Source organism: Sciurus vulgaris (assembly GCF_902686455.1).
Source record: "Sciurus vulgaris genome assembly, chromosome: 15".
NCBI classification, from domain to species: domain Eukaryota; kingdom Metazoa; phylum Chordata; class Mammalia; order Rodentia; family Sciuridae; genus Sciurus; species Sciurus vulgaris.
In genome coordinates, this window is record NC_136476.1 from 55,096,331 (window position 1) to 55,114,288 (window position 17,958).

General features: G+C 36.5%; 1 protein-coding gene across 2 annotated transcripts in view; it reads left to right on the forward strand.

Moving 5' to 3' along the window:
• Window positions 1–17,248, forward strand: part of DCAF10 (DDB1 and CUL4 associated factor 10) — a 46,035-nt gene extending 28,787 nt beyond the window's left edge. For both annotated transcript variants that reach the window (XM_079113548.1, XM_079113547.1), the window contains 4 exons: window positions 7,424–7,626; window positions 9,739–9,852; window positions 12,108–12,253; window positions 13,365–17,248. In XM_079113548.1, coding sequence (XP_078969674.1) covers window positions 7,424–7,626; window positions 9,739–9,852; window positions 12,108–12,253; window positions 13,365–13,733 — 832 coding nt within the window. In that variant the 3' untranslated portion in view covers window positions 13,734–17,248. The remainder of the gene's footprint in view (window positions 1–7,423; window positions 7,627–9,738; window positions 9,853–12,107; window positions 12,254–13,364) is intronic.
• Window positions 17,249–17,958: the final 710 nt, after the last annotated feature.

The following is a 17,958-nucleotide window of genomic DNA, read 5'->3' on the forward strand; positions in this document are numbered from 1 at the left end:
CTCACACCTGTGGTCCCAGCTACTTGGGAGACTGAGGTGGGAGGAGCACAAGTTCAAGGCCAACCTGGGCAATTTAATGAGCCCCTGTCTTAAAATAAAAATAAAAAGGGCTGGGAATATAACTCAATGGTACAGCAACCCTGGGTTCAATCCCCAATACTGAAAAGAGAAATTCCCTTCTATCTTTAGAGGTTTATAAACTCATTTCCTAAGTAATTCAGAATGTCAGAAGGTAGACCTAAAATTGATGAACTTACTTAAAAAACTGAAAAAAACTCAAAAGGATAAACCCAATAAATATAAATGTATAGCCAGGTGCAGTGGCACATGCCTATAATGCCAGTAGCTTGGGAGGCTAATGCAGATGAATCTCAAGTTCAAAACCAGCCTCAGCAATTTAGCAAGGCCCTAAGCAACTCAGTGAGACCCTGCCTCTAAGTAAAAATATAAAAAAGGGCTGGGGATATGGCTTATTGGTTAAGCATCCCTGGGTTCAATCCCTGGTACCAAAAAAAAAAAAACATATATGGAGCTGGGAGCAGTGGCACATACCTATAATACTAGTTACTCAGAAGGCTGAGGTGATAGGACTCACAGGTTTGAGATCAACCTCACTAACTTAGCAAGGCCCTTAGTGGTTTAGTGAAACCCTTTCTCAAAAAGGGCTGGGGCTATAGCTCACTGGTAAGTGCCCCTGGGCTCAATCCCTGATACCAAAAGAGAAGTAAAATGTGGAAATGATGAAAGTACAAAATTAATAAGATTGAAAATGATAATATAAGAAAAAGGATTTTTAAGAAGTATTCTTTGAAATAATTAATTGAATTGGTAATTCTCTGACGAGTCATCAAGAGAAAAGAGAGAAAACACAAATAATAGCAGTGAGTCCTGGAATTGTAGCAATGCTATTTGCATAGCATGTTGTGAAGACTTGGGTTTGATCCCCCTCACCAAAAATAATACTAGCAATGATAAAGGAGTTTTAACAAAAATATAGAGTAAGATGATAAAATCAGCTATATGCTAATATATAGAAAACCTTGATGAAATAGACTGTTTACTTAAAACATACATCTTAGCAAAACTAACCAAAGAAGAAATGGGGTTGTGGCGCATTGGTAGAGCACTCATCTAGCACGCATGAGGCCCTGGGTTCGATTCTCAGCACCACATAAAAATAAAATAAAGGTATTGTGTCCTCTTATACCTAAAATATATATATATATATTATAACAAAGAAGAAATAGACCTTTTTCTAGGACTGAGCTTTAATCACTATGCACTGGTTCAGCTGAAGTAGTTGTTAAAAGATTGAACTTCCTCCATACTATTTGTTAAATAATTGAGGCCTGAGTCATCATCTGGCTGCCTAGGCCCTTCTTCTAAGATTATCTCCCTCAAGATCTTCCCATGAATCTAGTAACTGAAGTTCTTCTTGCACAGTAGTACAATTCCAAGATTGTTCCAGCATTACCATATATCTGTTCTGTCTAGTATTTGTGTAATACTGGTTATTTTAGTACTCTGAACATCAGTTCTATAACCATTAAAGAAATTGTTTAAATCAATTAAAACCGAACTACTAATAAAATAGCCCTATCAGTTTTATAGGTGACTTCTGTCAGATATTGCAAATGATATTCTGATTTTATTTAACGGATCAGATTCTATAAAAAGGGAATTCTTATTCCAGAAATGAAAGGATGTTTTGTCAATATAAACTCTGTTAATATAATTAATTACATTAATAGATAAAATTAATAAATCCATGTGATTATTTCTTTTTTCTTCTTCTTCTATGTGGGATGATTGATCCTGAGCTGGTAGAGGAAAAGGTGGCCCCAGACTTCTCCAAATTCACATAGGAGGGTTGATTATTTCAATTGAGGATCAAAATTCAACATTCAGTCATAATTAAAAACAAAAGAGGGGACATCATTACCAGCCTTACAGAGGAAAATTGAAAGGGTTGTGAAAGAGTATTATGAACAGCTTTATAATAACTTAGGTAAACAAATACCTGGGGAGTCATAAATTATTGAAACAAACTTTAGAATAGATGGAAAATCCTTACACACAAGACATATAGCAAATAAAGAATTGGTAATTTCTAAATCTTCCCACAAAGAAAAGCCTGAACCCAAATGACTTTACTAATGATTTCTACCAAATATTCCGTTACAAACTATTCTAGAAAATAGAGGGGGGGGGAGAGCATTTCCCAGTTGAATTTTTTGTGTCTAGTATTACACTGACATCAAAACCTGACAAATAATCATGAGAATGGAAAATTGCTGAGCAATATCCTGCAATAAAATTGATGGAAAAATCTGAAACAATATTAGGAAGTCAAATCTAGCAATATATATAAAGGATTATAAGTCACAACTAAATGGAATTTATTTCAGGAATGCTGGATGGTTTAACGTCCAAAAGTCAATTAATATGTTAATAAAAGTTAAAACCCACATAATCATCCCAATAAAGACAGAAAAGCACATAACATAAAATCCAGTACCCATTTGTGCTAAAACCAAGAATAAAAAGGAACTTCCTCAACCTGATAAAGGACATCAATGGAAAACCTACAGTTAAAATCATAATGTTAAAAGACGAATGCATTTCCTATAAGATTAGTAACAAAGTTCTTACCACTTTTATTCAGCATTGTATTGGAGATACAGCATTGCTGCAAATGCACAATGAAGCAAGAAAAAAAGCATCCAGATTGAAAAGGAAGAAGTAAATCAGTTTTCATATTTGGAAGATTTGACTTTTTTGGAGGGGGTGGTACCGGGGATTGAACTCAGGGGCACTCAACCACTGAGCCACATCCCCAGCCCTATTTTGTGTTTTATTTAGACAGGGTCTCATTGAGTTGCAGAGGCTGGCTTTGAACTCACTCACGACTGCCTCAGTGTCTCAAGCTGCTGGGATTATAGGCGTGTGCCACCATATCCAGGAGGAAGATTTGACTGTTTAGATTCTTTTTTTGCACTGGGGTTTGAACTCAGGAACACTACCAGGCCCTTTTTATTTTCTATTTTGAGACAGGGTCTCTAAATTGTCCTTGAACTCTGATCCTCTGCTTCAGCCTGGGATTACGTGTGAATACCACCATGCCTGATTCTATATAGAAAATTTTAAGAAATTAGGAAAAAAAAAAAAAAAACTAGAACTAATAAACAAGGTCGTTAAATTAACAAGATATGGAAGATTAATATGCAAAAACCATTGGTTTTTCTACTTAAAGGCAAAGGATAATCCAGAAATGACTGAGGAATACAATCACATTCATGGTAGTATCAAAAAGAATAAAATAGGATTTGCGCTAGGGTTGTAGCTCAGTTGTTGAGCACTTACCTAGCATGCACAAGACCATGGGTTTGAGCCCCAGGAATACACACACACCCACACAAATGTATAAGGTTTGTACTCTGAACTCTATAAAACATTTCTGAAAGAAATATAAGGAATTAATGAAGAGACATTATATGTTTATAGATTAGAATACTCAGTATTATGAATAACAAGTGTAAGCAAGAATGTGGAAAGCTGGAACCCTCATTCCTGGAATCCACATTGCCGGTAGAAATGTAAAATGGTACAACCACTTTAGAAAGTTTGGCAGTTTTTTGTAAAGTGTTAAAATGAGAGTTACTATATGACCTGGTAGTTCCACTCCTAGATATGTGTACCCAAAAGAAATGAACTCATGCCTACACAAAGACTTATACATCATAGCCAAAGAAAAAGGGAACCAATTCAAATATCCATCCAGTGGTTAATAGTTAAACAAAACGTAGTATGTCTGTGCAACAATACTGTTTGGCAATGAAAACAATATTTATGTATGCTGTGTCATGTAAGAATCTCACAAAATTATGCTAAATTAAAAAGCCAGATTGCAAAAGACTACTTATTGTATATTTCTGTTTATATGAAATGCCCAGCCGGGTTGGTGGTTCTCACCTGTAATCCCAGTGACTCAAAAGGCTAAGGCAGGAGTATTGCAAGTTCAAGGCCAGCCTTGGCAACTTAGCAAGACCCTTCTCAAAATAGAACTACTGTATAACCCAGTAATCCCTCTGCAAGGTATATATCCAAAGGAAATTAAATTAGTATGTCAAAGATCTGCATTATAGTCATTGCAGTATTATTCACAGTGGCTAAGATATGGAATCAAACTAAGTGCCCGTCAACAGATGGATGGATTTTTAAAAATGTGGTATATATACCCAGTTCTCTTCCATCTTTTAAAAGAAGAAAATCTTGTCATTGACAACAATATATATGGATGAACTTAAAGATTATGTTAAGTGATGTAAGCCAGGCATAAATACTGCTTTTATGTGGAATCTGAAAAAGTCACAAACTCACAGAAGCAGAGAATAGAATGATGGTTATCAGGGATGGGGGACAGGTGCAGTGAGGAAATCACAAAATTTTAGTTAGGAAGAATAAGTTCATTAGGTTTATATTGTACAACCTGGTGATCATAGTTAATAACAATGTATTGAATACTTGAACATTTCTAACAGAGTAGATTGTAAGTATTTTTATTAAAAATATAAATGATTGGTACATGAGGGGATGTATTTGTTAATTAGCTTTATGACGTATATGTATTTTCAAACATTACAGACTGGGCCAGGCACAGTGTCACATGCCTGTAATACCAGTGGCTCAGGAGGCTGAGGCAGGAGGATGGCAAGTTCAGAGCCAGCCTCAGCAATTTAGCAAGTTCCTAAGCAGCTTAACAAGACCCTATCTCAAAATAAAAAATAAAAAGGGCTGGAGATGTTGCTCAGTGGTTCAGTGCCCCTGGGTTCAGTCTCCAGAACAAACAACAACAACAACAACAAAATTGAAGGCTGGAAGTAAGGTGAAAATTTAAAAATAATTTGTGTTCCTATTGATTATTGGGATTATATCACTTCAAATTTTTTAGTTATACAAATTTTTTTTTTTTTTTTTTGGTACTGGGGATTGAACTCAGGGGCACTTGGCCACTGAGCCACATCCCCAACCCTATTTTGTATTTTATTTAGAGACAGGCTCTCACTGAATTGCTTAGCACCTTACTTTTGCTGAGGCTGGCTTTGAGACTCCTGTCTCAGCCCCTGTGCCAATGGGATTATAGGCATGTGCCACCGTGACCACATACAATATACAGTTTTTCATAATCAAAAAATTTAGTTGTACATAGGAGTAAATTATAACAGAAGATGTGTAACCTTGATGAAGAAAACTGTAAAATCTCATTTAAGTCACTGATATCTAAGCAAACAGCAAAATTTAAAGTAAAAGGCATAAACTTATAAAGATGGGGAAACAGGAGAAGAAATACAATAGAATTTTAGAAGCTGGAAAGCAGATGAGTGACTACTGACTTAGCAGCTGTTTTAAACAATTTGATTTAGTAAGTCCCAGGAATCGTAACCCTAAGCTTCCAGAGAAGGAAAATTAAAAACTTAAGATAATTAACATAGAATCCTCAAAGATCATAGGAACTGGCAATCCTGGGTACCCTTTAAGTAGCTAAATAGGGATTCATGGGAGAGATATTTAAGAACTTCTTCCTCCTTTCTTAACCATACCAGTGCAGTCAACTTCCCATATTAGCAGAAGTTTCTATTTTTACTTTCTAGAGAGGGTAATATAAAGAATCTCTATTAAAAGGTGCCAGAAACAGTTGAAGGCCCAGGTATTTTGCTGAAACCAAGGGGATTAAATGACATGTGTCCTGAATATTGAGTTTAGAGATCCTCAGCCTTCTCTTGGGATGATCCAAGGTTACTCACATAAGGGGCTCATATATGTGACTGTGTGTGTCTGTGTGTATGTATAAATATATATAAACTCAGAGTCATGAGTTGACTAGGGTCAACTTTAGTTTCCCACTCAACCATGAGCAGAGCAGACATTGAGGAAAACTTCTAATATAGAGACACAAATGGAAAATCTTTTGAATAAGCAGAGACAATATAAGGAGAAGAAAACTTAAAATTTTTTAAAAGCTATCAATATTTGTATTTTTACTTAAGACAAAAATGAGTTATAACCGAAGGGAGAAATAGATGGGGTGTCTAAAGTATAAATATAGTTTTACTAAAGTAGGTGAGGAGTGTTCTTTTTCTTTAAGCTCTACTTGTTTTATTTATGTACTTTTCTATAGGTATGGATTTTTAAAGAACAAAAGTGAAATAAAACAAGAATAAATATACACAAGGAATAAAAATCTGTCAAACTGTGTGGCAGATTTGAAAAAGAGCCAAATATAACTTAAATTTGAAGTTAAAAAATATGGAAATGTAATACACATAGGGCAGGTGAAACAGTAGGTTAGACAACTTAAAACAATAGATTAGAAGATATATATTTAAAACTTACCCAAAATACAACATATGAAGATGGGGAAATATAAAACATGGAAAAGCCATGCACAGTGGAACACTGTAGGTATTGGAGGCAGGAGGATCACAAATATGAGGCAAGTCTGGGAAATTTAGTGAGACTCTGTCTCCAAAAAAGTCGGGGCCAGGTAAGGTGGCACATGCCTGTGATCCCAGTGGCTCAGGAGGCTCAGGCAGAAGGATCGCAAGTTCAAAGCCAGCCTCAGCAAAAGCGAGGCACTAAGCAACTCGGACCCTGTCTCTAAATAAAATACAGAATAGGACTGGGGATGTGACTCAGTGGCCAAGTGCCCCTGAGTTCAATCCCCAGTGTCCTCACACACATACACACAAAAAATCCATGAAAGAGAAATTGTGAGACAAGGAGAGTCAAATAGGAATGTTTCAAGCATTTATTTGGAGTGCCAAAAGATTATAGAAAATGGGTGAAAGGCAATATTGGAATAATGATTGAGAATTTTCCAGAATATATGAATAAAATAAATCTTAAAATTTAGAAAATCAAATGAATCTCAATAAATACAAATCAAAAAGAAATCCAAAGTTGCACATACCATTGTGAAACTGCAGGAGTCTAAAGACAAAGAGATCAACCACATAGAAGATAAATTGTCCAAAAGTAGCAGATAGACTGAACAAATTTTTAAATAATAACATTGGAAGCCAGAATTGTGAAACATCTTCATTATTCAGGAAGAAATAACTATCAACCTTAAGTTGTATATTCAACTAAACCTTTATTTTAAAAGGATGAAATACATATTTTCAGAGCAATAAAAAATGAATTTACCTCAACAAAGTTTTACATAAAAAATTCTGAGGAGTATACTTCAGAATGAAAGCGGATGATCTAAAAAGGAAGATCAGAGATGAGAGAAGGAATGGTGAGCAAAATAATTGTAAACGTACATTGTTAATTCTGCTTTGAAGGGAAAAACAATTTGCCTATCACTGGATTATTATATTTAGGATAACTCTAGGTGTTACTGGTTTTGTTTCTTGTATAGGTGTACAGAAGATGGGTGTCCACATAAGAAATTCTTTCACACTCGTTTTCTTATGCGAATGAGACTAACACCAGATTGTTCCAAAATGTTGATCTCAACGTCCTCTGGATATCTCTTGATTTTGCATGATCTTGACTTAACAAAGTCTTTAGAAGTAGGCAGCTATCCCATTTTGAGAGCAAGAAGAACTACATCAAGTTCAGGTAAGCTTTTCTTTTTTAATTAAAAGTGAAGTTTTGTAGGGTTGGGGTTGCGGCCCCTTGGTAGAGTGCTTGCCTGGCACGTGTGAGGCACTATGTTAATCCTCAGCACCACATAAAAATAAAAATGAATAAAAAATGAAGGTATTGTGTCCATCTACAACTAAAAAATTTTTTTTAAAAAGACAAGTTTTATAAAGAATCCAAGCAGAACTTTTTTTTTTTTTTTTTTTTTTTTTTTTTGTGGTGCTGGGGATTGAACTCAGGGCCTTGTGCATGTGAGGCAAGCATTCTACCAACTAAGCTATATCCCCAACCCAACAGCAGAATTTTTTTTTTTTAATATTTTTTAGTTGTTGATGACCTTTATTTTTTTATTTTTATGTGGTGCTGAGAATTGAACCCAGTGCTTCACACAAGCTAGGCAAGTGCTTTACCACTGAGCCACAACCCCAGCTCCCCAACAGCAGAACTTTTAAGTTATGATTATTATAGAGTTTTAGTTTTAAAATCTGTATTGTATCCTAGACTTCCAAACATCCAGACACGGATGCCTGGTGCTATCTTATAATACCCTCTTGCCAAAGCTTTGTCATTTTTCCCATTGCTGATTCCATTATAATTAAGTGAAGTTAGGGCTCAGAAAAACTTAAATACTATGCTTCATCAATATTACGTGATAAAGAGAATATATTTCATCGGACTTTGGGAAAGAAGACTGGTCTGGGAATGTATCCATCATTAATAACATTGTTTTATGAACAAGAATAGAGGGAAATTAGACTTTAATTATTTGGAACACAAACTGTTCATAAAGTGCTATTAACTTTCAAATGGTTGGAATCTTTCTCATATGTGCACAGGGCCATTCCTTAAGACTCCTTTGGGAAAATGCAGGCATAATTGTACTATAATTGCCCAATTCAACTGTTAAAAGTAGAAATTTTAAGTTTACAAACTTCCTTGCAAGCAAGGTGTTTCATGAACATGTGAATGTAATCCTTAGATTCAGAATTGCCTTTTTAAAAAAAGTTAATCTTTGATAATTAGCTTAGTGAGAAATAGTGTTCTGGAATGTATACTTGACTTTTTTTTGACTCAAAACCAAGGAGCTTTTCAGTCTTTGGCCAGTGTAGTGGCACATGCCCATAATCCCAGTGACTCAGGAGGCTGAGGCAGGAGAAGTGCAAATTCAAAACCAGCCTCAGCAACTTAGCAAGGTCCTAAGCAACTAAGTGAGACCTGTCTCTAAAAATACAAAAAGGGCTGGGGATGTGGCTCAGCGGTTAAGTGCTCCCTAGTACCAAAAAAAGCAGCTTTTCCATCTTCTAAGGGTAATTCCAATATAATTCTATAGGAAATTAGATAAAATAAGAATTCCCAGCAGAAGTATGGTACTACTGGAAATGTATAATGAAACTAAGTTTGAAGTAATATATCAAATTCCATATTCATTTTATCCTTTCCACAGATTTTAATGTAAAGCTTTGCTTTGCATTTCAAAGATTGTGTTTACATATATTTATAATAATAGAAGTTTTTAGAATGCTTTAAAAAAAGGTTCCTTTATGTTCCCAGTAATGGGCCTGTTGTGTGGACCCTATCCTAATATTAACTCAGTTTTCATTAAATTTTCTCGTTCTGTTTAGTACAGAAATAATACCCAAAGATGTTCCTGTGCTTCTTTGGGAAAAAAAATTGTTCATTTTATTTTGCATACATAAGTCTTTGGCATAAAATGTTTTTATGAAATGGACTAGGCCTTAAGTGATGCTTTAAAGATATGGCTTGCCTTCCCTCGTCTTAATCATAACTCAGGTTTATGTGAGCTTTTATTTGGCCATATTTTGGATTTTTTTTTTTTTAATTTAAAAACAAATTTTTTTTTTTAGTTGTAGATGGACACAGTACCTTCATTTTATTCATTTATTTCTATGCGATGCTGAGAATCTAACCCAGTGCCTCACACGTGCTAGGCAAGTTCTCTACCACTGAGCCACAACCCAAGTTCTGTTTTGGATGATTTTTAAAAGTATGGTTCAAGTAAATAATTAAAAAGTTGAGACATTACCAGAGTTATGCTACATTTAATGTCAAACTCTTTGTATTTTCAAGATTTGAGCACTTCATCAAATTCATCTGGTCCTAGAGTTTCTGGTTCACCTTGTCATCATAATGATTCTAATTCATCTTCTGAGAAGCACATGTCACGAGCCTCCCAAAGAGAAGGTAGGTTAAAAGTTGAGTTTTATAATCTTGCAATAACAGATTCCATCAAAGAGTTTTCTTTGGCTTGGTTTTAATCCATAAAAATAACCAGCAGAGATAAGGCTATTTCTTGCCCCTCAGTCAACTAACCATCTTGTGCTGAAATCTGTGATGGAATTTGAACTTTGGTTTTATTACATGTACCAAATGTACTTTGTTCTAGTTTGGAGAGGAAATAGTTGGGAAATATTGATTCCAGTCAATATTTCCAGTCAAGGTTGTTGGAAAAATTAAATGAGAGTATGCATGTGAAAGTACTATATAAACATGAGGAATGAATTTATCAGGTGATTGTGTCGCCTTGTCTTTTACTCTGTAGGTCTTTTGCTCTGCCATTTCCTTTTTTTTTCTTCCTGCTCTATACTGGGGATTGAACCCAGGAGTGCCTTACCACTGAGCTACATCCTCAATCCTTTTTTTAATTTCTAATTTTGAGACTCTAATTTTTGCCAAGGCTGACCTCAATCTTGGAATCCTCCTGCCTAAGCCTCCCAAATAACAGGAATTACAGGCCTGTGGTACTCCAAGTGTCTTGCCATTTCCTTTTCTGTGCATTGCCTGACAGTTGCAAAGGGGTTGTGGGATAAAATGAGCTATAATCTGGCCCCACTCTATATCTGCCAGTATTTTCCCAGCCATTTTGGCAGAACTAGCTGCTCTGGCTCTCCCTCCACTTCCTAATTGAAATGCTTTCTACCTGGTCAAATTCCACTACTATTCCCTTCATATTAAATCCAAATCTAAGCTATTAACAACATATGCTGTTTATCCTCTTTATTGGACAAACGTGGCCTCTTAGGTTGCCTTTTGGAAATAGGTATAACTCTCCTTTGATAGAGCAGCATTTGGTTGATTGATTGATTGATTGATACCAGGGTTTGAACCCAGGGGTGCTTAGCCACTGAGCCACATCTCCAGTCCTTTTTGTATTTTATTTAGAGACAGGGTCTTGCTGAGTTGCTGAGAGTGGCTCTGAACTGGAGATCCTCTTGCCTCCCGAGCCACTGGGATTATAGGTGTGCACCACCACACCTGGCCAGAACTTTTATTTTTGACATGAAATCTGCTGTGGATTCTGAGGGATACAGCACAAATTTAGCTCTGGCTCAAGTGAAATCAGTGCTATCCTTAATCCTCTAGTCTTTTCCACCCCTTTTCCATTCAGCTTCTGCATGGGTCCCCTTTTGCCAGCTCCTGAGAAACCTCCAAAAAGTACAACTATCAAACCTTTGCTTATCTATTTAGAATGGGTTCTTTTCTGCTTTTGTTAGAGGTTTAAAATATTAATTCTTAAAATTGGGTTTTGTTTTTCTCTAAAATTATTAAAATTCAATCAATGTGAAATATTACTTAGGTATAGTTTGGTTGTTGCAGGTAATTTAGAGCCTCATAGGTTTCCATCAATAATGTAGTAATCTCAAAAGAATCTTTAAAAAGAAAAGCCAGCTGGGGAGATAGCTCAGTTGGTAGAGTGCTTGCCTTGCAAGAATAAGGCCCTGGGTTCAATCCCCAGCACCGCCAAAAAAAAAAAAAAGTGACAAATCATGCACCAGGCAAGTGGTGCATGATTATGACCCCTTGGCTGAAGCAGGCAGACCCAGGCCAGCCTGGGCAACTTAGCAAAATCCTGTCTCAAAAATAAAAAATAAAAAGAGCTAGGTATATAACTAAGTGATAAAGTACCCCTGAATTCAATATCCATACAAAGAAAAAAAAAAAAAAAAAAGAGAAACCATAAATAAATAAATAACTTTCTGAAGTATAGATCCAAATCCAAAGGACCCTTACTCAGCTTCCATGTCTTAGCCTTAAGTCCCCAGTGATTCTCCCTTCCCCCCAACCTTATACTGGGGATTGAACCCAGACTGTATCCCCAGCCCTTTTTATTTTTATTTTGAAACAGTGTCTTGCTAAATTACTCAGACTGGCCTCAAACTTGCAATTCTCCTGTCTCAGCCTCTGGAGTTGCTGGGATTACAGGCATGTGCCACTGCACCCGACTATAGACTTATATTCTTTAGTTATAATCATACTCATTCCCCATTCCCATATCCCAAAACTCACACACCGTATATTGAGGGGCAACATATTCTTTTACATGTGGTAGCATAAGGGACAAACTAAGGGATGACAGTATGGGAGAAGACTGCCAGAAATCAGCCTTAGTATTATCCAAGGATAATACAAATCCCAGTTCTCATTTTCTTGTTTCTCAGGAGTTTCACCACGAAATAGTCTTGAAGTCTTAACCCCTGAAGTTCCTGGTGAGAGAGACCGTGGAAACTGCATAACATCCTTACAGCTGCATCCCAAAGGCTGGGCCACTCTTCTTCGGTGCTCAAGCAACACTGATGATCAGGAGGTACAGTTAGCAGTGCTTTACCTTCAGTAGGGTTCATTGGACAAATTGCCATTGCTCTGTGTGCAAACCTAGCTGTATCCGACCACAGTCCTTGCCATCAAGGGCATACTGTCAGAGACCCTACTTTTTTTTTTTTTGTACAAGGGATTGAACCCCAGGGTACTTTGCCATCGAGCCACATCCCCAGCCCCCCCCCCCCTTTTTTTTTTTTTTTTAATTGATTTTGAGACAGGGTCTCACTAAGTTGCTTAAGGCCTTCCTAAGTTTCTGAGGCTGGCCTTAGCCTCCCAAGTTGTTGAGATCATAGGCATGCACCACCACATTCAGCTGGAGACCCTTCACTATCCAGTTTCTATCCCCTGTGGCTTTTTTGGCATCTTTATCCCTTGCAAACTCCTCTTCTTTTCCTGCTTGGGTGTAGCAGGCTAGCAAGTACTCTAGAGGCCATCATCAGCTCAGATTGTGTCTGGATTTTTAATTCTTACGTCCTTCATCTTGTCCAAAAATAAATAAATAAAGGTACCTTGTATAGTAGACATAGCACTGAAATGTTTCAGCTAAGGTGGCTAAATGTGAGGTTTTAGCCAATTATAATAATTTTATTTTATTTTTATAAACCAGGGGAAACTCTGGGCAAGGTAAAGATTAAACTGATGACTAGGGGAAAAGGTTAAATGACCTTAGGATTCTCATCACTCTGCAAAGCAAGAATCTCAGTGGCTCCAGAGACCACAACTGAAAGGCGGGGAAAAGAGATTTTGAAGTGCAGAGGAAGAGGTACTCTAGGGCTTGGATATACTGCAGGAGTTTTTAAAATATCAAGATTGTTGGTACCATAAGAAAAGGAGAAGTCACAGGCAGCCTCAGGGAACAAAAGACTTTAAAACTTCACAATGCAGAATAACTTCAGGTTATGAAGAGAAGAAGGTATGGGGCCTACAAGTTTTGTTAGTTAGCAGGGAGATAATGTTCCTCTGATTGATTTCTTGCAACAGTCCTGTGGCTTTGGCAATCTGTTGAACTTTTCCAAAAAAAAAGAAATATCTGTAGTACCACTCTTTGGATCTTTGGTTCTCTGTAACCATGTTTTGTCTCCCTTTTCTCTCCCTAGTGGACTTGTGTCTATGAATTCCAAGAAGGAGCTCCAGTGCGACCAGTCTCACCTCGATGTTCCCTGCGACTGACTCATTACATTGAAGAAGCCAATGTAGGCAGGGGTTATATCAAAGAACTTTGCTTCAGCCCTGATGGGCGAATGATTTCTTCCCCACATGGCTACGGGATTCGCTTGTTGGGATTTGACAAACAATGCAGTGAACTTGTTGACTGTTTACCCAGAGAATCCAGTCCCCTTCGAGTTATCCGATCTCTGTATTCTCACAATGATGTGGTACTGACAACAAAGTTCTCTCCAACACATTGTCAGATTGCCTCAGGGTGCCTTAGTGGACGGGTCTCTTTGTATCAGCCAAAGTTTTAGGCACAACTTACATCAAATAAGGAACTCTCTGGTGTTGACTTATTAATTACTTCAATTTAGGTGAAGTGTTTTCTTTTTAGAAGATCTTATGAGTTTGGGTCAAGATCCTGGTTCTTATGGGTCCATGAACACACCTGTGACCTGAGTACTTGATCATCCAGCATCATACGGGCATCTCCAAGTAGACTATGCAGCATCGTCCTTTTCAGCATTCCTCTGCTCCTGCTGGTTTGTGCCGCTGAACTCCAGTTCTTATGGTTATTTTGCATGGTAGTTAAATTCCCTCCTACCCTCTCTGCCTCCCTCTGCTCTCTCCTTCTTTCCTTCTTCCTTCCTTTCTCTTTTTTGGTTTTGGTATATTGGTATGAATTTTATGGACATTTGGCAGAGGAGTTTTGGTTGGGATAAGAGAAACCCGTGACACGAATATTAAATAAAACTAAGAAGTTGGATGTTGGCATACCAGTTGTTGAAAAAAAATTTATCTTTATTTATCAATGTATTTGGCCTTTTAAAGTTGCTGTTATATTTCCCTATACTGAGCACAGATAATGGCATTTATCTTATAACTATTAGAGTCTTGCAACAAAATGTCTTTTTAAGTTTCCTGTTAAAAATCATACAGATTTTTTCATATGAGAGATTTTGTGAAATTCTAGAAGAAATGCTACCACCTCTCTTTGTAATTTACTAGTATGAATTTATAATCTCTCGCATGTGCCCTTAATTGATACTTAGTTTCTATCAACATCAGAAAGGAAAGGAGGAGAAGGAATGAGCTTTGGTCATTTCTGTTGTTCAGAAGAGGATTTAAACATTGCTCAGTATGTGGCCACAGAGTGATGGAACAATGTGATGAAGACTTTCTGTTTTCTCTGCCAGAGTGATATATTAACAGTACTTGGGGGGACGGGAATTAAGAGTAAAGAAATGGCATTTTACTCATCTTTCTTCCTTGAGCCAAGGGTCAGAAGCTTAACTTACCATTAGCCAGCAGATTGCTGCAGTCCTCTTCAAGATATTGTCATAACCCTGGCAGTGACCTGGGTGTCAAGACCAAGTGCTGATAGGAATACCTTTTTTCTGTTTTGTTATGGAGCACAGCAAGTGAAAGCATCAGGCAGGGGCAAGCACAAGGCTGCTGCTCTGTTGAATGGGCAGCTTTCTTCCAGTCTCCTCCACATGGAAGCATTATGTTTAGAAGGAATTTTCCAAAGGCTGGAGTAATTTAAGCCATGCACTAGCCTTGCCCTCTTTAGTCATATACCATTTAGGCCAATGGTTCTCAAACATTAGGGTGCATTATAATCATTGAAGAGAGAGTTCATGAAAATGCAGAAACCTGTACCTCACCTTAGGAGATTCTGGTTTAGGCAGGGAGTGGACAGGAATCTGTATTTTTAAATAGAGCCCCAGGTAATCTCTGAATCACAATTTTAAAAACATAGTCTTAAACAGCAGTACATAATTCTATACCCATCTGGTGCTTAACATAATTTCCACAAGGTGTTTTGATTATTTAATAAGTAAACAAAAGTGTTTTAAAGATAGAAAAAAAAACTTGGAATGTAATTAATTGCATTATTTGACAAGTGAGAGAAGTTAAGTGACTTGCCTAAGGTTATCCTGCAAAGTTAGTGGCAAAACCAGGACAGGGATTTAAGTTTCCTAATTCCTTGCTCAGGGCAGTTTCTAAGATATGCTGGCTGTTAAATCAATGACTTATGAACACTTTGTCATTAAGTTGTATTATTGTGACTACCCTTAAACTGACTGATAGATTGAAAAAAGAAGACTTGAGAGTAGATGCTGAGATTCTAACCATAAGAAAAAAAGTACTTGAAATCTTACAGAAATGTTTAAATAACCGAAATACATGAATAAAAATGACATTTATTATGAGACCTGCCAAATAGCCATTCACACACATGTAAATGTGTGTAATATGTGTAAGAGGTTCTGTCTCACTTGGAACAATGTTGGCTCTAAGACAGAGTTTAAAATTAGATTGTCTTACCACAGATGTTGAAAAAATTGGAAATTTTGTAGTTATTGAAAAAACCAGCATGAAAGCACAGTGAAAATGCAGGCTTGTCATAAATTTCATAAAGATAAAAAATATTTAAAAGAATAAAATTTTGTAGATAAAAACACTGAAAATTATTAAAAATAAGCTATGAAGTACAAATCAAATTGATATTCAAAAGAAGACTCTGCAGATTGTATTAACTTTGGAAAGGATTCTGTCAGATGCCGGACCCACATGTCACCCAACTCCAAGTTAGGTTTAGCCAGTGATTTTTTTTTTTTTTTTTTGGATGGTGCTGGGAATTGAACCAAGAGCTTGTGCTTATAAGGCAAGCACTCTACCAACTGAGCTATATCCCCAGCCACAGACAATGATTCTTGAACCTCTTTAGGGAACTTATCGTGTTAAATAATGTACCTGCTTTACTATTAGCCCCCACAAAAACTTGTAAGGTATTTGGAATGAGCCCCAAGTCTTTGGAGGTTGTGATGATGTGTTAGAAACCATAAATGACTTGTCTGAAGTCACAGAGTTGGCAGTGGGTAGCAGAACTGGGATTCAAACCTAGGTTTGTCTGTATTTGATTTGGTCCAAAGATAGTGCAAAATACTCTATTATTTTGCCCTTTCATTTATAAAGGATGGTAAATTGGCCTGTTAATTTACTTTTTCAGTATCTTCTGAAAGTTTTTTATTACAGCACTGGCCTTATCTTACCTTCTATATTATGTAAAAAAAACATTTACAAGATTGATTGTTTCCATGAGAATAATTCAAATACCATAGACTCAGGGCATACATATAGTCCATTCCTCATTAAAAAACCTCAAGCAGGGTAAGTGTCTGTGAAATAGAAAAGAAAATGGAGGATATGAAGCATTGCATAAAAATAGAGCTGTGCAAATGAGAATTGAAAATTAACAGCAGTGGGCTGGGGGTGTGGCTCAGTAATAGAGCACTTGCCTAGCACTTGTGAGGCACTGAGTTTGCTCCTCAGCATCTCATAAAAATAAATAAAGGCATCGTGTCCATTTACAACAAAAAAAAATTAACAGCAGCAAACTCAACAAAAGAACTCTTGTTCTCCTTGAGAGATGATCATAATCAAAAGGTCATCAGGGAATTAAAGGGCATCAGGAATGCTGTATTATTGAAAGTAATGACGTTTACTATTTCAAGGCCCTGTTTCACTTTCAGTGTAAAAATCAAATCTGTATTTTATTCAAAATTTTATTCAGTGTTTTTTGTCATGATGATTGATAAAGGTATCATAATTGGCAATATGGTACAATTGTTGGTAAATATAAATTATTCTCCTGTTTTGAAAAGCTTTCTCCAGAACAGTATATTTATTACAATGCTATGTTGAATGAGGTACAACAAATATGAGAGCTCCTTTCAGTTGTGAAATGAAGTAACTAAAGCAGGAGGAGACCTCAGTTTTAGTCTTTTAAAAGTGTGTGTGGTCTTTTTTTTTTTTTTTTTTAGAAGCCTAAAACTCCTAAGAAATGAATATATATCATTTCTCCTTCTTATATCCCTGAGAAGAGCCCATACCAAAAAGTTTAGGAAAGCAAGCAAGGAAAAGGTAAATCACATGTTCCCTGCTCCTGTGTCTAGAACCAGGACCACGTTATATCATGTTTAAGGTTGTGTTCTCTAGAAAATGCAATATAGGGAAAACACTCAGAATGTTTCAGAAGCCTAGTGTTTCCTATATTAGACAGAACATTTTGGTACTGGCATCCATAAGTATCTGTTAAACTTTTGCTTAGCAGAAAAAAAATCTGATAACTTACTGATGACAATCATCCCCATTTAGTGACCAGCAGTCACTGAGTGCTATGAAAATCCACTCAGTTATACTCTGTGTTGGTCATGAAGGAAACCATATATATGAATTTTGGAGAAGTAATGCATATCTCTTAAGTGCCAAAATTAAAAACTTGTAATTATTTTTGATGCAAGTCTTTCAGGTGTGTTAGTATGCCTCCCTGCCTTCTTAAACAGTATGTTCAGTATAATTCACTTTTTCATGATGAAAAGTTATATTCATAATGTGTTATTATAAATACCCAGTGAGCTCTGATATATGTAAAACATTTCATAGACTATAAAGGGCTAAATCAAATATGAGTTAATATCTCTTATGAAGTGAGTCCCTCAACTCTGAGATATATCATTTGCCTCAGATTGC